General features: G+C 35.3%; 2 protein-coding genes across 3 annotated transcripts; one reads left to right on the forward strand and one right to left on the reverse strand.

The window, feature by feature from the left end:
* Positions 1 to 10,690: 10,690 nt before the first annotated feature.
* Positions 10,691 to 13,201, reverse strand: LOC131603969 (uncharacterized). Its single transcript, XM_058876453.1, has 3 exons — positions 12,192 to 13,201; positions 11,343 to 11,402; positions 10,691 to 11,249 (listed from the first exon to the last, which is right to left on the reverse strand). The coding sequence occupies exons 1-3, from the start codon at positions 13,116 to 13,118 to the stop codon at positions 10,926 to 10,928; spliced, it is 1,311 nt and encodes a 436-aa protein (XP_058732436.1). The 5' UTR covers positions 13,119 to 13,201; the 3' UTR covers positions 10,691 to 10,925.
* A 7,234-nt stretch (positions 13,202 to 20,435) lies between these two features.
* On the forward strand, positions 20,436 to 25,659 carry LOC131603971 (mitogen-activated protein kinase 9). Of its 2 annotated transcripts, none has more exons than XM_058876455.1 (11): positions 20,436 to 20,965; positions 21,892 to 22,300; positions 22,384 to 22,511; positions 22,647 to 22,706; positions 22,834 to 22,983; positions 23,207 to 23,362; positions 23,467 to 23,604; positions 23,694 to 23,767; positions 24,208 to 24,321; positions 24,563 to 24,722; positions 25,287 to 25,659. In XM_058876455.1, exons 1-11 carry the CDS (start codon positions 20,681 to 20,683, stop codon positions 25,359 to 25,361), a joined length of 1,749 nt encoding a protein of 582 aa, XP_058732438.1. In that variant the 5' UTR covers positions 20,436 to 20,680; the 3' UTR covers positions 25,362 to 25,659. The 2 variants fall into 2 exon arrangements, with proteins under 2 accessions (XP_058732438.1, XP_058732439.1); XM_058876456.1 differs by having other exon boundaries at positions 20,438 to 20,965; positions 25,290 to 25,659.
* Positions 25,660 to 25,679: the final 20 nt, after the last annotated feature.

Raw genomic sequence — 25,679 nt, forward strand, 5'->3', positions numbered from 1 at the left:
AATTTGCATGGGATTACAATGAAATGCCTGGTTTAAGTCGACATGTGGTGGAACATCGACTACCACTAAACCCAGGGAAGAAACCTATCAAGCAGCTTCCTAGAAGATTTGCGCCAGAGGTTATGGAAAAAATCAAAATAGAAATTGAAAGATATCTGAAAAGCAAGTTTATTCGAACTGCGAGGTATGTCGAATGGTTAGCTAATATAGTGCCTGTCATAAAGAAAAATGGTAGCCTTCGTGTATGCATAGATTTCAGAGATTTAAATAAGGCTACTCCTAAAGATGAATATCCCATGCCAGTTGCTGAAATGTTAGTCGACTCTGCAGCCGGATTTGAATATCTCAGTTTATTGGATGGATATTCAGGTTATAACCAAATTTTTATAGCTGACGAAGATGTACCTAAGACGGCGTTTCGATGCCCAGGTGCTTTAGGAACTTATGAATGGGTGGTAATGCCTTTTGGTTCAAAAAATGCTGGAGCTACATACCAACGAGCCATGAATTCCATGTTTCATGATTTTATTGACAAGTTTATGCAGGTTTATATTGATGATATTGTAATAAAATCTAACTCTGAAAATGGTCACTTAGACCATCTTCGACAATCTTTTGAACGTATGAGGAAATATGGACTCAAAATGAACCCTTTAAAATGTGCTTTTGGTGTACATGCAGGGGATTTCCTAGGCTTCGTGGTTCACAAGAAAGGCATTGAGATAAACCAAAATAAGACGAAAGCAATCTTGGAGCTAAAGGCGCCAGAAACAAAGAAACAACTCCAGTCATTGTTGGGGAAGATTAATTTCTTGAGGAGATTCATCTCAAATCTAAGTGGTAAAACGAAGATATTTTCACCACTTGTGAAACTCAAGAACCAAGATCAATTCAAATGGGAACAAGAACATCAACAGGCATTCGACCAAATAAAAGCTTATTTAACTAAGCCTCCTATTTTGTTACCCCCCAATAGGACAAAAAGTATGAAGTTATACATAGCTGCATCAGGCTCGACAATTGGGAGTATGTTGGCCCAAGAAGATGATATTGGCGTCGAAAGAGCCATATATTATCTAAGTCGAACCCTAGTAGATGCTGAAACTAGGTATAATGATATTGAAAAATTATGCTTATGCTTGTATTTCTCATGCAACAAACTTAAGCAATATATAAAGCCTGTTGATGTGTATGTGTCTTCTCATTTTGATATTATTAAACATATGTTGTCTAAACCAATTTTGCATAGTCGAATTGGTAAGTGGGCCTTAGCGCTAACTGAATTTTCCTTGACATATGTCCCTTTAAAAGCTATGAAAGGACAAGTTGTGGCTGATTTTATAGTCGACCATGGGTTAGTCGAATTGTCTGTAAATCAAGTCGAACGAACTAACTGGAAACTGTTTTTTAACGGTTCTAGTCACAAAAATGGATCAGGCATTGGAGTCTTGATTATTTCTTCCAAAGGACTTCCAACAAAGTTCCATTATAAAATGAAAGAAGTATGCTCTAACAATGAGGTCGAATATGAAGCCTTGATAACTGGTTTGAAGGCTCAAATAGATTTAGGGGCAAAACGAGTTGAGATTCGAGGTGATTCTGAGCTAATAATTCGACAAATCAAAAAAGAGTATAAATGCATCAAAGAAAATCTAATAATGTATTATGCAATTGTGATACGCTTATTAGAAAAATTCGAACATGTTGAGATCTTGCATGTACCAAGATCTAACAATTGCATTGCCAATGAATTGGCACAAATTGCTTCTGGGTATAGAGTTTCTAAAGACAAGTTAGAAGATATGGTCGAGATCAAGAATAAAGAAACCCATGAAGTATTAGACCAGTTAGGTCAATTGTCGACGTCAAAATTTGAGGGGGTAGATGATAATGTTGAAAGTAAAGTTGAAAGTAAAGATTTGTATGCCTTGGAAATTTTTGCCATCGACAATATGACTGATGCTGATTGGAGAAACCCATTGGTCCAATACCTAAATAATCCAGTCAGAGGAATTGATCGAAAGATTAAATATAGAGCTCTAAACTATGTGATATTAGGAAATGATTTATACAAGAAAATAGCCGAGGGTGTATTGTTGAAATGCTTAAGTGAAGCTGAAGCATATTTGGCTGTGTCAGAAGTTCATAGTGGTGTTTGTGGAGCTCATCAATCAGGCCATAAGATGAAGTGGTTGTTGTTTAGACAAGGTTTAAATTAGCCAACAATGTTAAAAGATTGTATTGAATATGCAAGAGGATGCCAAGAGTGCCAGAAATTTTCAGGCATTCAACATGTTCCAGCCAGTGGATTGCATGCCATTGTCAAACCTTGGCATTTTAGAGGATGGGCTTGGGATTTAATAGGAGAAATCAAACCTGCATCTTCTAAGCAACAAAGATTCATTTTAGTAGGAATAGATTATTTTACTAAATGGATAGAGGCAATTCCACTAATTAATGCTGATCAAGAAGCAGTGATTAGTTTCATACAAAAACACATTATCTATAGATATGGGATTCCAGAAACTATTACTACTGATCAAGGATCAGTTTTTGTTGGTCGAAAGATGCAAGCTTTTGCAGCAGAGACAGGATTTAAATTGCTAACATCCACTCCGTATTATGCTCAGGCTAATGGTCAAGTTGAGGCTGCTAATAAAGTTATTATAAATTTGATAAAGAAGCATGTGGGGAAAAAGCCAAGAAATTGGCATCAAACGCTCGACCAAATCCTTTGGGCTTGTCGGACGTCACCAAAGGAAGCAATAAATACTACCCTATTTCGTTTGACTTTTGGGCATGATGCTGTATTGCCTGCAGAGATTCATCTACAGTCGACAAGAATTCAACGACAAAATAGTCTCTCGTCTGACAAATACTGGAATATGATGTTAGATGAATTAGTAGAATTAGACGAAGAAAGGCTAATAGCGTTGGATAGGTTAATAAGACAAAAGGAAAAAGTGGCAAAGGCTTACAACAAGAAAGTCAAAGAGAAGACATTCATGGTAGGTAATTATGTATGGAAAGTTATTCTGCCCATGGATCAAAGGAATAAGTTATTGGGTAAATGGTCCCCAAGTTGGGAAGGACCGTTTAAAATTTTGCAAGTGTTTTCAAACAATGCATATGAAATTGAAGAACTAAATTCAGATGGTCGAATCTTGAGGATAAATGGTAAATATTTGAAAAAATATAATCCTATGCTTCAAGAAATTCACATAAGAGAGTAAAAACTAAGAGATTATATTAAATGGCCAAAACTTGCCCAGTCATTACAAAAAGTTCCTTCATAAAATGCGCAGTCATTAAAAAAAAAAACCCAAAGCCACTAAAATATCCAATATTAGTTAACTCTTCGGTCGATGTCTTCCAAGGATAATAGAGGCAGACTTTCGGCTTCGAACATATCCATGCGTCCAGTCTTGCGCATTTTCCTCACCACACCTTGCTTGAGAAATAGGTAGGATAAAAATCTTCCATAAGGAAGATGAGTCACCATTCCTTGACGGGAGGCAGTCAAAGAGACAGCCTCCACAAGTTGCTTAAAAATCAATAGAGGAAAGTTGATTTTCTTCCCCTGAAGGGCACAGGAAATGAATTCCAAGTCTTCCACCATGATGCTATTTTCATCATGGTTGCGTGGACGAAAGTTGCCCACCAAAAGTTGGTGCCAAATTTTGATTACTTTGGCACAAAAGGGATCATTGTCCATGAGGTCCCTTAACATATTAGAAGTGTTCATGTCGAAAATATTGTCATCAAAAGTTTCACCGGTATTGCTGCATTTCAACAAATCAGAGATTGTTGAGAGAGTGATGATGACATGAGCCCCTCGAATGTTAGAGGTTATAGTAGTCCTCCCTTCTGGATCTATGCGCAAAGATGCAAATCTCCAGAATTCAATCAGCATGCAGGGATTGATGTTACCATCTAAAATTTCAGGATAAAATTCAAGTCCCTGACTAGCATAAAGAGCACGAACATTGATGTGGTTCGCATCAAACTCTTCTTCAGAAAGTTTAAATTCTTTCTTGATGCAGGATCTTATGTTGGCATTTGTTAAAGGTTGTGCCATGGTGTGAAGACAAAGATTGAAGGATGAAAATGTTTAAGATGTTGTGCGTAGGGAAATGCAAAAGGAAATGGAAGGAATGAGGCTATATATATAGAGAATATGTAGTTACTTCAGCAAGACAAACGTGGGAAAGGAAGTTAGAAAATCAAAGGTCGTATTAAATATCTTGGAAACTGACACAAGCAAGCTGGGAGCAGTTATAGCCCACTAACCTAGTGTTTAGGTAATAATTAGTGCCTGGGAAAATGAAATGTAATCATGGCGTAATGGGAATTAACAAAAGTCGAAACCCAAGAAAGAACTGAAACGTCATCTTTTCTCTTTCCTAAAGTCAGTCGAAAGAAGTCGCTTGGGGGGCAATTTGTTACCCTAGGTTTTCGACTTACCAACAAATGGGCAACTGGGGCTCAAAATTGGTAATTGGGCCTCAATTTGGTAAAAAGGCCCTAAATTGTTAATTGGGCCTCAATTAAATAATTACATTGCCATTTGGGTCGAATGGTTCGACTAAGTAATGCTTAGTAGTCGAAGCTGTTCGACTAAAAAGATGATCAGAGGCTTCAGCGTTCGATCAGAAGTATGCGAAGACTTAAGAATTTTGCTGTAGAAATTGAAGTGGAAGTCGAGAGGTATTAGAAGTTAAGAGGCAGTTTCAAGCAGTTTTCTGGCAGTTCTTACAGGACGCGTGGAGGTCTCACAATTGAAGATCTTGCATGTCGAAGACACGTGTTGACTGATAACCAGTCGACCGTTAGTAGTAGTTATTTTATTTTTACTATTTAAGCAAGTTTCATAGGAATAGTTAGGGGTCCGCATTTTCTACATAAACACAAGTAAACTCAAATCTCTGTGCAAAAATGAGTAACGAGTGCAACTTTGGAATGTACGTATGCGTACCAGTTTAATTAATGCAATCATTTTACGTTATATCTCATCTTTCAGTGCACATTTACTGCTTTTTTATTGCTTTGATTTACTTTAAAGCCTTTAATTTCAGTGTTTACTTTTATTTTAAAGTTACTGTTGCATTTAATACAAACCAGATACACATAATATAACAAAATAAAGCAATTAGTCCTGGAGTATTCTAGTTGATTCCGCAAAAGTAACCTTTAAAAAGGAAACTAGCGCTTGTTTACCATTTTTCTGGGTAAACACCAACCTAGGGCAAGTCATAGAAAATCCCAATCACTTACATTCCTTGAATCTGGTCCATTATTCCACCAAGGTGAACCTTCACTCAGACCTCCTCCACTGCCTGTAATGCCTATATAGGAGCTGCTTCCCGATTTTAAACTAGTACGGGATAATCTCGACATGCAGGGAGCCAATGATATGTTAAATAGTGTTTATAACATGGTGCAATAAAACAACTCTCAGGCATTAGCAAAAAGAATACTCAAAAATGAAGAAAGCCTATAACGTGCCAATTTGAGGAACAATGGTTATACTCCTTTGAAGACTTCATGGGAGAGAATTTGGCGAGAATGTGTGAACACAAAGTTCAAGGAATCTGGGATCATGAACTCATACTCGATTAGAAAAATAAAATGAGTAAGCCCTTGGGTTTTAGAATAATATCAAAGTGAATACTATTTAAAACATTATATTGTTTACACAGAATATTAAAAAAATCCAGATCCATCATCATCACTGCAATTCCAGATTTTGTTGCATATATTTTTTCAAAGGTTGAACTGTTGGCGCAACAATCGGAGGGTCAACGAGGGAGCTTCTTTACTTTTGGAATTTTTTCTTTTTAAGCAACACACCTTTGTGAGAGTCACAACACTTATTCACCCAAAACCTTAAGGTGATAGGTGAGTGCGCTCTCCCACTTATAAATGCTTAAGTCTCCACATTTCTAACCAATGTGGGACTTCCACATACTACTCACACTTGTAATTCTTTTTTAATATGAACAGCCTTCTTTGTTTAACCTGGAAGCAGAAATAATTTTCTGCACTTGCAATCTATCATAGGAAACTTTTCCAACACTCTTTAACAAATCTTTAACATAGATTTGTTCCAAAAATACAACATCAACACCATTATGTGAGATAGATTGCAAGGGTAGAAAAATGTTTTGTTCAAGGATGGAAGAATATTGAAGATTTTTTCTGTCTTGCAATTCATCCAAAAGAATGATGCGTACTAGTTTGGACGGCAACATATACGTTAGGATTAGGGTAAAATATGTTTAATGAGTGCTTTTATAGTAAAATCTAACTATGTTATCCCTCGATTTTTAAGGAAATCAAAGGGATAGATCATTTAGTATTCACTTATAAACAAATAAAAACATAAACTGCGATAGCTGGGATTCCAAGTTTGTCCTGATCTATTTTTTCCTCGGTTTTATTGAAAAACAAGAGAAAACTTCGTCATAAAAAGCATTATTTGTTGTAGTGTACTAAATTTTGATCTATCCTCGACAAACTCGATCTATAGAGAGAGGATAGACCTGAATTAGACAACCAACTCTTTATCGGCGGTGGGAGATTGTGTGGAATCCATCCTATCAATTTGATACCATATGCAGCAATCTTTAATTATTTCTTCGGTTGTCTCTCCTGAAAATAATTTACAGTATCTATTATAAAATACAAATAATTAAATTAAAAATTATTCAACATAAAATGATAGAGATTAACTTACTTCGTCGTACTATAAATGGCGAGCAACATGATTTTGATACCTCACTAGAAGAGACATATCGAACGATCCTTCGAAAAACTGTGGATGTAGTAGACTAGACACAGGTGAGACTATCTGTCGTTCCTCTTCATCCATCCCTGTTCCGGCCTCTCCTGTACACTATTTAAAAAAATTGAGAACCGGATAACTATGGATAAAGTTCTCCGGATTAAAAAATTAAGAACCAGATAACATTGTTCTAAGTTACCCGATTAGCAACAATGTAAACCGAATAACCCCATGTCAAGTTATTCGTTGCGTAAAAAAATTCGTACCAAAACTGGAAAACTCACTTGTATGTTGAAAAACAGAATCGGATTTCTTTAGTTCAAATATTTAAAAGTCTAGGTATTTATACAGGAATATTTTGTTCCAAATTCATAATTTATAGAGGTAGATGGATAAATGATGGGGTATGAAAAATAATTTTCTTAAGAGTCATTTGTCAGTGTCTAGCCCAGATATTTAAAATAGACATAATTCAATATTATTCACAATCTTCATTCTCATTTTCAATGGTGATCATATGAGTAAACTTTTAGAAAATTTCTTTAGCCACCTCCCTATGGGGGTCACCCCCAGCGAAAAACCCAAATTACCCCTGCTTCGGAAATGAATTTCCGAAGCTTTGATTTTTTTTTAAAAATTTCCACAATTCGGAAGTGCATCTCCGAAAACACCTCATGGGGGGTGTGTTCGGAGATGAACTTCCGAAAACACCTCATGGGGGGTGTTTTCGGAGATGAACTTCCGAAAACACCCTTGTTCAGATTTTGAGGGGTTTCGGAAATGCACTTCCGAATTATGCAGAAACAGAGTTTTTTTTTATGTTTTTCTTAACAGTTTCGTATTTTTAATTAAAAGAAACCAGGAAATAAAATAAACGACATATAAAGGTGAAAATACTAATATGATAAAAAAAAGAAATATATACAAGCTCAACCAAATCCAAATAATAATAATAATGTGCTAAAGATACAATCCGGAAAAAAAATAAATAAACCCGACCACTAATGGGTGTGCCTAACCCTCTCTCCCTGGGACCTCCTCTGCCGCCTGTATGTCGCCGCACGGCCCGCATCAGTGACGATCATCTCCATCACGGCGACTGCCTCTGGACCGCCCTGCTGAACGACACCTCGATCCAACGCGTCCCGCCCAAGCATCTCTATCCGCTGGCAGATCGGCATGAGATCAATGGCGTGGTCATCCTCGGCCTGCTGGTTCTCCAAGATCTCCTTGTGTGCTGGCCTAGGAGCGCCGGGAACGTCGGGTCTCAGAAGAGGATGTGACACCCGGTAGAACCATGTGACGTATCCCTTCTCACTGTGCCAGTCCTGTATGACCCGAGTGCGACGGTACTCCTCCGGTACCACATGACGCTCCCAATCCTCCCATATGGCAGTGAGCTGCACTCGGGTCACAGTGTCGGGAGCAGCCTCAAAGGGTGACCTGGGTATCCGCTGCACGAATCCGAACTGACGCATGCACCGCTCAGGGAGATACCGGACCATGATGCCGGTCCCACATGCCAGCCAGCCTGAATATAGAGCAATGCCGTCAAAGGGGACAATCTGAGCGTAGTCGCTGAACGGCCTCCAGGTGACGTCGTCGTGCATCGTGCGGTCCAGGTATCCACGGTATGGTCCCACCGCATCGTTCCCCCTCTGGAGAACGTATCTGGCGGCCCTGGGCATGGCGTCCACGTACGCAGGATCGATGTGAAAGCCGTGGATGCGGGAGAAGTAGGAGATGATCCAGCTCTGAAACAGAAACACGATAATGTATTAAAAATAAATACGAAACATAAATAAATACGAAACAATTAAAATGAAACGTACCGTAAGTAGTGTGCAGGATCCGACCAACTGCCTCGTCCTCCAGTTGGAGGCCTCATTCAGCTTCTGGTAGAGGTATGCCAGAGTAGCTGCCCCCCAGTTCCACTGGTGAACGGTATCCAAGTCCATGAAGTAGCGGAGGTAGGTCACGTCGACATACCTTGCACTCTTGTCCACAAAGCAAGCAGCGCCTACCACATGCATGTACCAGCACCGGAGAGCGCAACCGCGGTGGTACTGTGTGAATAGCTCGTCACCCGCCTGCTCGGCATCGGCCGCCGCGTCCAGGTGGTGCTCGAAATAGCGGCTCAGTGTGGTGAACCGGACATGAGGCCCAGATGTCGTGATGCACTCGAAGTCAGCAACTTCGGGCTCCATGCCCAAATAGAGCGCCATCCAGTGACTGGCCTCGACCCTCCGGATCCGGGAGTGGGTCAACAGCGGCCCCCTGATGGGCAGGTGGAGAAGACACTGCACGTCATGCAAGGTGATCGTCATCTCCCCCACCGGCAAGTGGAAAGAAGACGTCTCCTTGTGCCAGCGCTCCACAAATGCTCCCTGCATGCCGGTGCTGATGGTGGTGTACCCCGTCATGCAGAGTCCGTTAAGCCCTGAACCTCGCACCGCATCGTTAAACCACTCAGCTGCTGGTTTAAACAGACTGAAAATCTTGCGGGCGTGGTTCACCATTTTCAACGGCTCTCTCTCCTGTTAAAAAAAACAAACAAAAGCATATGTTAAATAGACCGTTAAGAAAATATTGAATAAACGTCTAAATTATAAACGGTTAAATTATAAAAAATACCTCTCCCTCCCAGATACGCCGAGCGACGTGATCGTGGTAGTTAATCAGCACAGAAGTGTCAAAGGGCCCTCCCGGATAGCTGTCCTCCTCCTCATCCTCCTCCGGCTCGTGGTAAGGCACTGCCGCCACCTCCTCCTCCTCCTCCTCCTCCTCTCGCTGGCGGGAAGAAGATACCCGAGCCAGCCGACTCCTAGATCCTGAAGTAGATGTACCCTCTCCCATATCCACGGGAACTCGCACACGTCGTCCCCGGCCCTGCCCCCGTCCCTGTGTCGACGCCAGTTGCGCCGCCGCCCGCTCGCGTCTAGCCGACGCAGTCTGGGTCTCCCTACCCTGTCTGATGCGTGCTGGTTGGTTGCCTGACATGTTCATGTAAACAATTGAAATCGATTAATATGCGAGACAAAAGAAAAAAAATAAAAAAATGCACTTCTGATACAATTCGGAAGTTCATTTCCGAAACTGGGAATGGAGGTGTTTTCGGAAATGAACTTCCGAAACACCCCTGCGCAGAACTTCTCTGCAACCTCCAATGGCAAACCCCAAAAACCTAAACCAAAACTACTTTTATGCCTACTAAACAACCTAATATCAGTACCAACCTATCTTAATGTGATTTTTTCAGTTTCTAAACACCCTAATATAGTAATGTATAATGGATCTAAAAATTGAAAAAAATGATAAACTTACCAATTAGTGTTTGAGATGAGTTTGGTTGAGTTTGGAAGAAGAGTTTGGCAACCTCTGATACTTCACACTTGCTTTTGCAGAATTTTTGAAGAGGGTTTAAGTTTGAAAGAAGATTAGGGTAAATGATTTGGGGGAGGGGGGCTGTTTTACTTAATCTGCAAAACGCGCATTATTTCGGAAGTTCATTTCCGAAATGCTGTTTTCGGAAATGAACTTCCGAAATAAGACAATTTTTTCAAAAAAAAAAAGCGCTTTCGAAGATGCATCTCCGAAAACACCTTTTTCTTGCATTTCGGAAATGCATTTCCGAAGTCAGGGGTAGTTTGGGTTTTTCACCAGAGATGGACTAGAAGGTTGGGAGGTGGCCAAAGAAATTCTCAAACTTTTAATAGAATACACTTTCTTTCAGTTGTTTACAATAACTAGGAATCAAAAAACTATGCAATAGGTTCTTTTAAACATTTCAGTTTTCCATCTCAGCTACTACTATGAAACATCTCATTCTTGATACACCAAAATTAACTTCTTTATGTTTGAACACATGAACGATTAAAAAATTACTAGTTAATTGCAAGAACAAAATAGTCAATAAACATCATTCTAAATTAATATAACTTGAACAACAACAGAATCATCAGTACTCTAGTCTCTAAATATTATTCCAGGAGTAAATTAATCTAAAGGAGCATAAAACAAATTCAAAGGGACAACACAGTTATTAGACTCTCAAAATACCAGTACTGCTCCTACTTCCTACAACTAGCTTTACAACATAACTTCTACAATCGATTCTCCGCCGAGGGTCATGTAAATCTTCCTAGCTTGAAGCTAAATTGTGTGGCTGAAAAAGTTGCTGAATCTGTTGCTGCAATGGAATCTGGAGATATTGCTGTTCATAAATCTGCACCTGCGACGGCAGTTGCTGCAGCGGAGCCTGTTCCTGAGGTGGTAGCTGTTGCTGCGGCGGTGGTTGTTCCGGAAACTGCTCTGGTTGCTGTTGCTGTGTTTCATCTCTTAACGGTGCTTTAAGGTCCAGTGTTGCCAGGTTTTCCAATTCTTGAATTGCTGCAACTGCATTGACTGGACTTTGATGATCAAAATAAGGCTTAAGCACTTCAAGAGATTCCTTCACCTTTGATTGCTGTAAAGTAAACAAACATATAGGCATGAAATATAACATTTTCGAAATCGAAAGATATAATGAGCAATCAAATGGAAGATTGTTTCAACTTACAAAGTGCTCAAGTTTCTTTCTTAGATCTTCATCAGCAAACTTTTTCACACCTTTTGCTCCCTGATTCATATAAAATAATAGAACGGAATATGCAAATAAGAACAATTTACATAACTAGGGCATTTAATTTGTGTATTTAATTTTCATATCCAGGACAATATAGGGTTATATCCTTCATAATTGCTTTTTTTGGTAACAATAATTACAGAAATACATATGAAAGTTTCAAAACCACATATAATAAAAATGGAAGTAGTATTTAAAAGAGAAAAAAATGTACCTAGAAATTTGAAAATTTGCTTATCTTTATGAACATTTTTTTCCTTAAATGATTCTTATAATTAGATACGGAAGGTTTTTTTTTTTTTTGTATAAATCAGGTATACTTTGTGAACAACTGAATAGACTAATCTCTCGAGTCATAAATAACTATAGTAGACAGCAAAGTTCTCGCTCAAGAGATAAAAAGGATTACTTATTTTATTGATACAAAATATTGCCAATTACTTTCTCTACCCTCTTCACTAGCATAATTAGTACAAAATTTAAGAAACTAATTGTTTAGAACATTCTTATCAATCTTTATTGCTTATCATACAATCAAACATGCCTTATCTATTCATTTCTTTAACCTCTATTTATGACATTAATTGGATAAGTTTTATTACACTTTACTTGAAATAATCAAGCATTTAAGTAAGTACAAACTAAAATAAATGTCCAACTCCAATTCCCAAACTATAACAAAAATAAACTAAGTCAAATCAAGTCAAGCACACATAAATGAAACAATGCATGAAAAATACTACTACTATAAACTCTGATAAGAAGCAAAAAAAAAGTTATCACCTTTGGACGGCCCACGGGCCTTCGGAAGGGATTCTTAGGCCCACCGATGACAGCAAGCTTAGCAGGACGACCCTGCCTCATGGTAGGAGCAACTGACATCAACTCATCTGCATACTTCTTAGGCCTGCCTCTTGGCCTGGTAGATCTAACAACAGGTACTGTAACTCCATCTGTGACAACAGAAGGAAAAGGAACAGCAGCAGGAGCTGAAAAAGGAATAACAGTCGGCTGAGATTGACCTTTCGGCGGACGGCCACGTCGTTTAAGCCCGTTCGACACAGATTTGGGCTTAGGAGGACGGCCAGCACTCTTCAGCGTCTTAGATCTGAAGCTCCCAGGTGGACGACCGCGTCCTCTTTTCGCAGATAGAGTCGTCGGGCTCACAATCGGGCTTACAGCCGGGCTTTGAGTCAGGCCAACTGTAGTTGTAGTAGGAGGCACAGGCTCGTCTTGAGTAGGAGGTTCAAATTCTAAAGATGCGAAAACGGGCTGAGCAGTAAGTTCGGGTTGGGAATAAAGTTCGGGCTTGGGCTTAGGGGGACGGCCGCGGGCTTTTTGGGTTAAAGGAGTGAAAGGGAGATGGGATTCGGAGTCAGATCTAGTGACGGTAGGAGGTGGAGGGAGAGAGGAAGGTAGTTTGTAAGATTTTTTAACGGTGATGAGAAGACCAGCAGATTTCAAGTGGTTGAGATGTTGAGTTAACAAAGTGGTGTGTTGTTCTGGAAGAACGTTGCCGTAGTTTTGTTCTATGAATTTTCCTATAGCTCTTTTGCTTGAACCGTCTTTCTCTTTGAGGGATTCTATTGCTTTGTATATCATCTCGGCGTAAGGAGGGTGAGTGACGGAGGAGGGTGCAAAGGTGGGTTCGAGGGAGAAGGGGACGGTGGTGGGTGGTGGTGGAGGGAGATCGAAGGAAGTTGGGTCCATGGTGTGAGTGAGAGTGAGAATTGGGATGAGATTAGAGTAACGGGAGGAAGAAAGTGATGTGAGAGAGAGGGATGATAGAGTAAAGTGCGTGTCTATCTGTGTAAATGGGACCCATATGTTGTTACGTATACACTTGTTTGTGAGCTGTCAAACAAGATCAGTGGGGTCAGACTATCACAAAGGTTGTCTCACTTAAACGACATCGCGTCTCACTTATGCTACACTATGCACTATTCACCTATGTTGTTTAAACTTTCTAGGTTTTATATTTTTTAAAATATTTTAAAGGTTTAATTATGTCTTTCTATTTTGTCTTTTTTTTTTTTGATTTTTCTATTTTAAAAATTATTATTTTAATCACTTTTTTAAGTTTTGTCTTTTTTTTATTTCTCTATTTTAAAAATGATTAATTTAATCACTTTTTAAAGTTTTTTTGCAATTTTTATTTCCTATTTTATTTTTTCTGCAAAATTAATTTTTATTTTTAATCTTAAAAAAAGAAAACTTAAACGGTTACCAAAAATCGTGGTTTAAAAATGGGATAACTAAAATCGAAAAAAATAAATAAAATATGGGGTCAAAGTTGCAATTAAGTCAATTTTAAAAATAGAAGATGTATTTTTATTGTAAAACATTTTTATATCAATATTCAATAAAATAATTTTTTTTTTAAATATATTAAAATTAATTTAGTAATTTAAAAAATTATATATTTTTAATAAAATGAGTATAAAGTTATTTAGCATTGTTCATTGAACTCTAAAAAATATATATTGATTGTTTAATATTATAATTGATTTATTATAAGAAATTTAAAAAAATTTAAAAAAATTCTAGAATTATAGGAAATATGTGTCCTCCTATTATTTTAAAATATTTATCTAAAATATCAACTTAAAATAAATATGAGTTATCTATCATAATATACATTTAAAATAGTAATGTTTTAATTCTAGTAGTATAATTATATACCTTTTGAATTTTTTATTCATATAAAGGTACACCATTTTGAAAAATACGACATATCTTTCTACTTTCTCCTCTCTTTATTTTCTTAGTTGTGATATATTCTAACAATATATATTTTGTAATATTATATAATTAAAGTAATCAATTATATCATTCTATTAAGTTACAAATATTATAGAAAAAAAATAATTGTTTCTATCGAAAGTCATAAAAAAACACAATTGATTCTATCAAAAGTGCTTCCTGTTAGAATAATAACGCAAGTGTGAGTGAGTGGAGAAATAGTCTCACATTGAATAGAAATGTGGTGACTTGAGCATTTATGAGTGGGAGAACCCATTCACTTGTCACCTTGAGATTTTGGGTGAGTAAGTGGTGTGTGTCTCACAAAGATGCATAATCCAACACTATGCATAAATGCTCCCCAATGAAAAAAAAAAACTTCCCCTTGCAAGGAGTCAATGGCGATACAAATGGGAGGGGAAGCATTGTGGATTCACACTTGAGAGGGAGTGAGAATAATAATGCAAATGTGAGTGAGTGAGTGAGTGAGTGAGTGGGGAAATAGTCTCACATTGGATATGAATGTAGTAACTTGAGTAGTAACATTTGATATTCTTTAAATTACTAATGTATTATTATCATGCGTGTTCTTTCACCATATATGTCATCTCATAATCATTTCTAACACTTGTGCATCTTAACGAGATGATATTTAACACACTTAAGGTTTTGGCTAGATGACATTTAATAAACTTACAACTTTGGCCATATGGTATTTAACACACTTAAAACAATTTTTCCCCCTCATTTCTCAATGGTAATGAATAGTGAAATTAACATTTTTTCGTTATTCCCTAGCCTAAACAATAACAACCATTTTATAAAATTAATTCTATAAATAATTCACTTTTTCATTCATAATTTTCACATCAATCTCAAAATATTTATCATTTTCAAAATGGCTAAATGCTTTATTGTACTCATCACTCTACTTGTCATTATTTTATTCCTTATTGGTATTATCAAGCATGAAGATGTAGGAAAATATGATGTAGCATTAATGATATTTATCATTTTACCATTACTAGTTTTAGCTTGGTTTATTGGTAGAAGCTTCTATTAAAATATGGCCATCGTATTTGTAATCATTGTTATTGAATAAAATGGTTATTTTTATAATTTATATATTAAATGTTGATTATTTGCACCTATGTTCTAGATATAATCATGTTTAAAGTTAAACACCCATTCAAAATTCTAAATATAAGTGGGGATAACTACATAACTTGGAACAAAAACTTAATTGAGTATTTTGCATGTGATACACTCGACAAAATCCTTGAAAGGAGACAATTCAGGAAAGTTGACATTTAACCTAGAGGAATTGACAATGAAAAAGTTAAAAGTAAATCGCATAATCAAGCACCACCTTGATAATTGATTACAAATAGAATACTCAAGTGTAAAAGATCTCAAGATATTGTAGGACAACCTTAAGACAATATTTGGACATCAGAAGAAAGTTTTATTGCCCTCATTGATGGATCAATGGAACAAATTATGATTCCAAGATTATAAAAGTTTTGTTGCATATAACTTTGTCATATACCAAATTATAGCTCAGTTAGAATTACGTGGCATAGTTATAACCGAAGAAGAAAAGTTGAAAAAAATATTTTCAACATTTCATGCATCTCAGACATTATTGCAACAACTGGATGAGATGATATGCTCAGAAAATTAGTTTGTATGATGCTATAACGATAGAGATATGACCGATGATACATGAGATTGAGCTAGCTTAGCAAGACATAATTACAAACTGGTAGTTGAGACTGAGACTGAGGGCAATCACAACTTCCCAACTTTAGTCCGCGTAATCAAAAGGATGACTCATAAGAATTGACACATCAAATTCAACCATACTTAACATAAAGAAATCGCTGCGCAAATTCAATAGCTAATTATAGCCTTACTCTGATCAATAATGATTTCTTTATTCTTTCGAATGCCATGACGAATGAGTTGAATGTAATTTTAGTTTAGGATAATTCTGAGAGCTTTCTCCTTAAACGTGTTAGAGTGTCTCGTTAATCTTTTTTTCTTTTTTTGGGCCTTTAGGTCATTTTTTGTATCAAAATAATTAAATAACAATAAAATCCTCCACTAAATATGCATATTAATTTTGTTAATGTGTAATGATCTTATAGTTTCATTATTTGTATCCTATTAATAATACTCATATTATGTGTAAAATTACACTTGTATAAAAATACTAGCAATATACCTGTGCGTCCGCACGGGTAAATTTATTTTATACGATATAAATTTTAGGGTTAATAGTAATTCTCCCCCCTGTAATGTTAGCGAATTTTGCTTTTCCCCCCTCCCCATCTTTAGGCAACGGTTTTTTCAAAAAAACCGTTGCCAAAACCTGCCTTTGGCAACAGTAGGGGGGTAAACCGAAACACGCTCATATTACAGGGGGTAAACTACTATTAACCCTAAATTTTATTTAGATATATACATGTAATTTTGAAATGAGTTATTTAATTATAAAATGAACAATAATAATAATAATAATATAAATTCAAATGTATTAAATAATTATACAAAAAGGAAAAAATATCTGTAAAATGGAGAAAGGAAAAAAATTGATATTTGAAAATAAGAATTTTGTGTGTCAAATAAAGACAATTTTTAATTAAAATAAAATAGCTATTTTGCAAATAGTGACTTGTGAAAAAAAGAGAAAATTTTAACATTTGAAAAATAAGAATTTTGTGTTTCAAATAAATATAATTGTAAATTAAATTTAAATATGTATTTTGTTGATTTTGTCCCATGAAAAAAAAAGAATTTTTGACATTTGAAAATAAAAATTTTGTGTATCAAATAAAAGCAATTTTAATTAAAATAAAATATGTATTTTGTTGATAGTACCTTGTGAGAAAAAAAGATATTTTGACATTTGAAAATAATAATTTTGTGTCTTAAAAGAATTAATTAAAATAAAATAGGTATTTTGCTAATTGTCACTTGTGAGAATTTTTTTTTTTTTTTTACATTTGCAAATAAGAATTTTGGTTTTCAGATAAATACAATTGTTAATTGAAATAAAATATATATTTTGTTGATAGTGAGTGACCTGTATGGAAAAAAATATTTTGACAATTGAAAATAAGAATTTTGTATCTCAAATAATAAAAATTATTAATTATAATAAAATAGATATTTTTTTAATAGTGATCCGTGAGATAGAAATTTAGTTGTGTGTATAACTATTTAGTATTATCTAATTTCCTAAAATAAAATATTAATTTTCTAAAAGTTTAATATAGATTAACTAATATTTTTATAATAATAAATAAATAGAATTGATTAAATTTGTCGTAAAAACAAAACTAATTGCCAACATTGTATACACCAATAAATATTTAATACGATAATCATATTTAGTGCATGTTTGGCACAACTTTTCCACTCTCCCCACCAAGTTAGAATCCTCTCCATTTTCTCTCTCCATTACTATAATTTTAGAGACATATATAGTACTCTCTCCGATCTCAAATATAAGCAAAAAAATTCTATAATTATTACAATCAATGCAATTATTTTAAATACACCCCTATAAATTTTTATATTTTAATATTTGTAATGATTTCCAAAGCAATAAATAGGGGCAAAATTAAAAAGAGTATAAAAATTAAATGCACTAAGACATTCTCCTTAAATGGTGTTTTTTTTTTTTTTTGCAAATTTACCTATATATGAGATCAAAGGGAGTATATACAAAATAAATAGACCCATCAAATGTCACATTATTATGTTAATATTTTCAAAACTTTGATAAAAATGGAAAAGATCTTGACTCCTCCCCACTATGAAAATAAAAAGCCACTCCCTCCGTTTTTTATTATAAGTCGTTTTAGACTTTTCACACAGATTAAGAAAAATAATAATTGTTGTATGAAAATGAGAAATTATGAAGGTTTTTACAAAATTATCCTTCATTAATGACATGTGGAAGATAAATTTATATAATTGAAAGGAGAGAGAATAATAAATATTTAAGGATATAATAGGAAAAACAACATTAATTATTCATTGGAATTGTAAAACGACTTATATTTAAATATAAAATATTTTTCCAAAACGACTTATAATAAAAAATGGAGAGAGTACAAAGAGTAGCTTTTGAACATAAATGCACATCTATAACATTTCTACCGCGGAAACAAACACACCTTTAATTTGAAAGAAGAATGAGACTGTGTGTGAAAGAGTGAAGAGTGGTGAAAAAAAGTGAAAGTTGAAAAAAATGTTAAATAAGAATTTGACTAGCATTTAGTTTGATGAATTAATTGAGAAATTAAATTTTGACTATTTTTTTTTTTTGTGACTTAAATTTTTTTTAAGTGAAGAGTACTATTATTTTGTAATTTGGTAATAACATTTTAATAGATACTAAAATTGATTTTACTTAATGATGAATTATATACTTTATAAATTTGATTTTACTTAATATATGTTTGTTTTACCAGTGCTAATAGAAACTTAAAATTGTAATTTTGTCACAAACATACCTTGGGAGCATTTTACTAGTGCTAATAGAAATTTAAAAGTGTAATTTTTATTAATGAGTTTTCACTTGAGAGGAGCATTGTAGACTCATATTTAAAAGAGAGTGTTAAAAATAAAATCAAGTGTGAGTGTGGATAATAGTCCCACATTAAAAATGCACGTGGTGACTTTTTTTTTTTTTAGATGAAAATAAATTCCTTAAAGAAAAGATGGGGCCAAAGTGGCAGTACAAGCAGAATTCACCTCCAAAGGAAGGATTACACCAGTCCAGTAATTAGAACCAAATCTATATCCTACATGCACCATATGATGGGCTTCACCATTACTATTTCTATTCAAAAAAGCAACTACAACATTCTTAAACTTCTTTAGCAATTCCCTGCAATCATTCACAAGCAGTTCCAGATTTGCTGAAAAGGAGGCCCCGTTGATGCAATCCACGACTGTAAGAGCATCGGTTTGAAAGATGACATTATCTAGCTTGTGCTCCAAGGCAAGTTTCATGGCCCACATAATGCTCATCAGTTCCGCAGTGGCAAAATCAGTGAAACTGGAGAATCTCTGGCAGGAAGAAGCGAGGATTTTGTCATATGTAGACTTTAAAATGCACCCAAGCGCCACAACACCTCCCTCAAAGCATCCAGCATCAGATTGAACAACCCAGGAACAGTTTGGCAATCACACAAGAATCCTGCAAGAGAGAATTTGAATCCACTGGCTTTCTGATGTCTCCCCATTCCATCACTGCATCTACAATCGAACTAGCCAGGACTTATGGATTTGGCACCTCACACTTGAAGACTAAATTGTTTCTTACCTGCCACAATTTCCACATTCCAGTACAAACTACCTGGGCCAACCAAGGATCTTTAGCTTTAAAACAGTTGGATATCCAGTCAAACACATCTAAATCAGATGGGGTCCTAGTGCCCAAAGGGGAAGAGAAAAAAACTCTTTTTGAAAAGTCACATTCTATGAATACATGTCTACTACTTTCAGGACAAGAATGGCACAGGGGGCAGGATAAGTCAACACAAATACCTTTCTTGTTCAAATTAATTCTGGTGGGGAGAATGTTTTTAGAAGCCTCCACATAAAGTTCTTGATCTTTTTTTGTAAAGGAAGTTTCCACAACTTTTTCCACAAAAGGCTTTCAATAGCAACAGAAGAGCCAGCCAGGATTTTGGTTGAATTGTTGCTTACTCAGAAGTTGATAAGCTGTCTTCACCGAGTAGTCTCCTTCTTTGCCATGGTGCCATATCAGCTTATCCTCAGGTAGAGACCTCAAAAGAGGTATACTGAGAATGTGTTGAGCATCACTTTTCAGAAAAGTGTCTAGAACCAAAGAGTGTACTTGAGCATATATAAGTGGGACAATGTTCTTCCTTAAAAGTGTAAGTTTCAACTCAGTAATAAAAATTTATAAAAATACAAATAATTTTATCTTGAATTCAATTATAATTAAAATGAATTTGACATAATAAATTTACTCAAAATCATTTTTCCATTTCTGAATCAAAGACACCTTAAAACTAAATTTGCTAACATTATTTGACGTTAGATTTAGTATATTATATAAAAATGAAAATAAACCATTAATTAACAGGTCATAAGTAAGAAACGACACAGAGTTGAGTTAAGTTGAGTTGACCGTACAGCAAGGTTGAAGCTGGAAGAAAAAAAAGATAAACCAGAAACTAAAAGCAAGTCATAAAGTTAAAAGAAATACAAATATCAACTAAACTAATAACTCTCTTGTATAATATAATAGGATAAGATCTAAAAAAAAACTGCAAATTGAATTTTCCCCCTTTTCTCTTCCACTCCTAAACCAAAACCACCATAACCATTCACTGTCATCAATAAATATTAAACTAATAAACAAAAAACAAATTATTATTTGCATAATAATAGAGACAGTGACACAGAGAGAGAGTCAAAAGTAGAAGAAAGAAGAAGAAGAAGAAGAAGTTGATTGATTGATTGAATGGTAAATGTAAAACTAGATGGGTGGTGGAGGAACGATCGCCGATGGACTTCGTCGTTTGTTTCAACGACGATCTACAACTACTACTAAACGCCGCAATGATGATGATGATGCTGATCATGACAACCGCGTCTCCGTGAAAGATTTACGCTCACAGTTGGCAACCATTCCAACCACTAACGACGATCGTCACCATCACACTCCTCTTCCTCCAACTACTACTACTACTAAGTCGTCTCTCTTCAACATCAAAGTTCCTGTTCAACCTCTTTTCCCTCCTTCTTCCATGGATCCAAACAAAAAGGTTCTCATCTTTTTGTTTTTTCCTCTTTTTTTATTCTTATCGTTTATTGAATCTTATTTGTGTTTTTTTTTCCCGTAAAATCTGGGTCAACTTTTGTCTCTTGTAACTTGTAACTATCTGAAAATGGAAAATATGCTACAGATAGAGTTAAAACCAACTAATTAATTTTGTTAATTATCTCTTGATTTGTGCTAATTGTTAACAGAGTTTGTGATTACCTTGCTGTTGTGGACATGATGGTAGTTACTAGTTAAGTAAAGTAACTAAAATGTTGCATCAATTTGGACATGACAACACACTCAGTTAGCCCCCCTTATGTTTGCATTTTTATTCCTATGTTTTATGTTTTTTTAGCAATTCAATATGAATAGCATTAGTTGGATTCATTCAATTATTCAGATTTTTCTAGACAACTTATTGTGGAAGTTAGGCTGAGAAAATGGAACCTTGATTGATAGATTGAAAATAAGGAATTTAAAGAGAGATGCCGGAGGGGACCGGAGAAGAGAGAGCCCTGATAGAGAGGATTCTTGTTCAATCAAAATTGTGTGAATAAGTACCAATTTTCATTACATTGATAATTCATGTTCATTTGATTTAGTGTGTGTTTGGTCCGGCGCTAGCTTTCATGGAATCACGTCGGAATTTTACATCTGGGCAAAAGCTTGGTTTTGGAGCTTCTGCATTTTCATATTAAACTTGCATTAGGATGTGATGTTTGGTGTTCAAACGCAGATCCAAACACTCGTTTAATAGATTGTCTCATTTCTTGCTGTTTTTTTTTTCTTCTACTTTCTTCATATTACATTAATACTTTGGAAATTATGGTGAGATAAATGAAGGGACCAGTTAAGTTTATAGTCTTCAAGTTCTGTTTTCTAAGTATTTCAAAATAATATAACTTAATGTTTTCTTGTTTCTAACAGGGTGGGCCGGAGACAGAGTTTTTTACTGAGTATGGTGAGGCAAGTCAATACCAGGTCCAAGAAATTATTGGAAAAGGAAGTTATGGTGTTGTCTGTTCTGCGATTGACATTCATACTGGTGAAAAGGTTGCAATCAAGAAAATTCATGATGTTTTCGAGCATGTATCAGATGCCACGCGGATCCTTAGAGAGATTAAGCTCTTGCGCTTGCTTAGACATCCTGATATTGTAGAAATTAGGCATATTATGCTTCCTCCTTCCCGAAGGGAGTTCAAGGATGTCTATGTTGTGTTTGAGTTGATGGAATCGGATCTACATCAAGTGATTAAGGCAAATGATGATCTTACGCTTGAGCACCATCAATTTTTCTTGTACCAGCTTCTTCGCGGCCTCAAATTTATACATACAGGTATCCTTATAACCGGTTCCTTCACTTTTTCAGATAGCTATATTATTATATTAAACTAATGTATTACATCTGTTTCCTGGCAGCAAATGTGTTTCACCGTGATTTGAAGCCAAAAAATATTCTTGCCAATGCTGATTGCAAACTGAAGATATGTGATTTTGGACTTGCCCGAGTCTCATTTAATGATGCCCCATCTGCTATTTTCTGGACTGTGAGTACTCTAATGTGCAACCTTGTTAATCAGTTTCATTAATCAAATTTGTTTGCCTTTTAGTATTTTCCTACAAATTGCAATCTAGCAACCTCTCTAACCCTTATGCTGACTTGATTTACCTACTTTACGAAGGACTATGTTGCAACTAGGTGGTACCGTGCACCTGAACTATGTGGTTCTTTTTTCTCAAAAGTAAGCTTCTTCCTTTCATTTTTTTACTTCATATTTTATTGGGTTGTGTGTGTGTGTCTGATACAAGAAGTTTACTACACTTGATGTATTGAAATATTATGTAATTTATACTCCCTGTCTTATGCAGTATACCCCTGGAATTGATATTTGGAGCATTGGATGCATATTTGCAGAAATGCTTATTGGGAGACCATTGTTTCCTGGAAAAAATGTGGTGCACCAGTTGGATCTCATGACTGATTTGCTCGGTACTCCTCCTCCCGAGTCCATTGCAAGAGTTAGTATATCAAAATCTACTCTGCAGTTTTCTGAAATCAATATGCATGTTGTGACATGGTGTAGTCAGATTAATGCTGGATTTCTAGTGTTTCTGAAAAGTTCTTCCTCTATTATATTTTTAAGATGCAACTTATGGTTTATTGTAAATTGAAGCTTCATTTTATGACATCTCCTCTGTCCTCTTGTATATATGTAAATTTAACTGTTAATTTTTATTACAGATTCGAAATGAGAAAGCTAGAAGGTATCTTAGTAGTATGCGAAAAAAGCATCCTGTTCCACTCTCCCAGAAATTTCCAAATATAGATCCTTTGGCTCTTCGTATACTGGAACGCTTACTTGCATTTGATCCTAAAAACCGTCCATCAGCTGAAGAGGTTGGTCTCTATAACTTGCATATGATTACCTTCCAAAGATGAAAAATATATTGATAATTAACAAAGGGGAGATTTCATTATTTCTGTTATGCTTGTGATATCAGGCTTTGTCTGATCCTTATTTCCATGGCTTATCAAACATCGATCGCGAACCATCCACTCACCCCATTTCAAAACTTGAGTTTGAATTCGAGAGAAGGAAGTTGACTAAAGATGATGTCAGAGAGTTGATTTATCGAGAGGTATGGCCATGCATTTCACTCATCCTTGCCTCAAATGATTTTTCTTGCCCTTTACGTTGTAATAGTTAATTATACGTTGAAGTACACAGATTTTGGAGTATCATCCCCAGATGCTTGAGGAATATCTTAGTGGTGGAGATCAAACCAGCTTCATGTATCCAAGGTAAATATGTTTGGCGATTTGCTGAAGGCTTGATACATTATAGTTTAATGTTGTTGCATTTAGATGTTAATTTTATTTATTTATTGATTCATTTGCAGGTTTCTTTAAAATATAGTCCTTATGTAGGAGTATAGTCCTCACATAAACTTTATTCAACTTAAGTCCATATTTAGCTTTAATGAGGACCGTTTTTAGTCACTATTGAGAATATAAAGCCCCCATTTCTTTTGTGAAATTTAAAATTGAATTATTTTATGTAGGGACTCAATCTTTTGTTGCTGCTCATCCTTGTAACAGATAAAACTTTGCCTGCATCAAATTACTGATTGTTAATTTTGCGTTTTGCATGTCATCCAAGAATTAATATGCATTGTGGCTTCTTTAAAACTCAAAATTTATACCTATTGGTTATTAGTTGGTAATTCTATGTTGTTGCATAGTGGGGTTGATCGATTCAAGCGACAGTTTGCACATCTGGAGGAACATTACGGCAATGGGAAAGTAAAAGGCGAACGAAGCTCACCATTGCAGAGACAGCATGCCTCCTTACCTAGGTAAATATTTGTCAATATTTGATTCTGTGAAAAATAACTTAGCAGTTCAATTCTTTTTGGTCCAAGCTAGATGAACTTGTTTAAATAGGGGATTTTGCGGCTTTTTTTTGGGAACGGGATTTATGTGTTTAGTATGTTATTATCCACGGGTTTACAGACGAGGTTGGCAACATGCCTCTAAAACATTTTCTCTTGTTTGAGTCATACTCATATGCATTGAGCGCAATTTCACTTTTTGTAGAGAGCGAGTTCATACTTCCAAGAATGAAAATAATGAAAACAACGATGTGGAAATGCCGACTCAGACTGGACCAAATCTTCAGAGTCCACGTAGCTTGTTGAAGAGTGCCAGCATTAGTGCTTCAAAGTGTATAGATGTGAAAAAAAGTAAAGATCCAGAGGTAGTTATCTCTATCTTATCCAATGGCAAGCTCTTACCTTAAGTTATGCAATAATAAGAATATCCAAAAAATGGTTTCAAAATGGAGTTGTGCACGAGTATGGTACGAGTATCTGTCTTGATACGATGATGATATAGCAATGATCATTTTTTTTTTCAAAATATAAGATAGGATACATCTAGGATATTTATAAGTTAATAAAACATAGTATGTATAAATTCGCAATTCTATAAATGTATAATAAAGAACGTACTTTGAACTTTGGAGTAAAATTATAACTACACTAAAGAAAATTACAGTTATGCAGCAAACAAATTTGTGAAAGAAGAAAAATACGCACAATACGAATTTTTGTCAATTCTGAAAAACATTAATCTGAAGTATTGTGACTGCACTCTGAAAAACATTAATCTGAATTTGTGACTGCACAATATGATTATTATCAATTCTGAAAAACTTTAATCTGAATTTTTATTTGTGACTGCACAATAGACATTTATCTTTAAATCATTTTTGCTGTGTACATTCAAATTCCTACTCAATCAAAAGCATTTCTTGTATTAGCAGGAACCAATTATAGAGGTCAACGACGACGCAGCAGACGAATTGACGGATAACCTGGCTGCCCTGCATGCTTAATTCTAGTTTAATTACAATTTTGAAGCATTGCATAGAAATTCTTCCAGTTATTTGTGCTAGAAGCTAACATGAGAACTCATTGTCTTAAAATGTCATTTTGTGATGTCATTTTGTAATGTCATTTTTGTAATGTCATTTTTGTAATGTCATTTTGTAATACCGCAGTAGGTTCTGTTATTAGAGGATGTATTTGTGTGTACCAAAACTCAATCTATACTGCTGATATATTTTGAAACAAGGACGGACATCTCTGTCACAGCATTTCCTTCTCATTATAATTAAACAACATTATTATTCACCTGCTAGCATGTACATTTT

The sequence above is a fragment of the Vicia villosa genome, linkage group LG5, assembly GCF_029867415.1.
Source record: "Vicia villosa cultivar HV-30 ecotype Madison, WI linkage group LG5, Vvil1.0, whole genome shotgun sequence".
NCBI classification, from domain to species: Eukaryota; Viridiplantae; Streptophyta; class Magnoliopsida; order Fabales; family Fabaceae; genus Vicia; species Vicia villosa.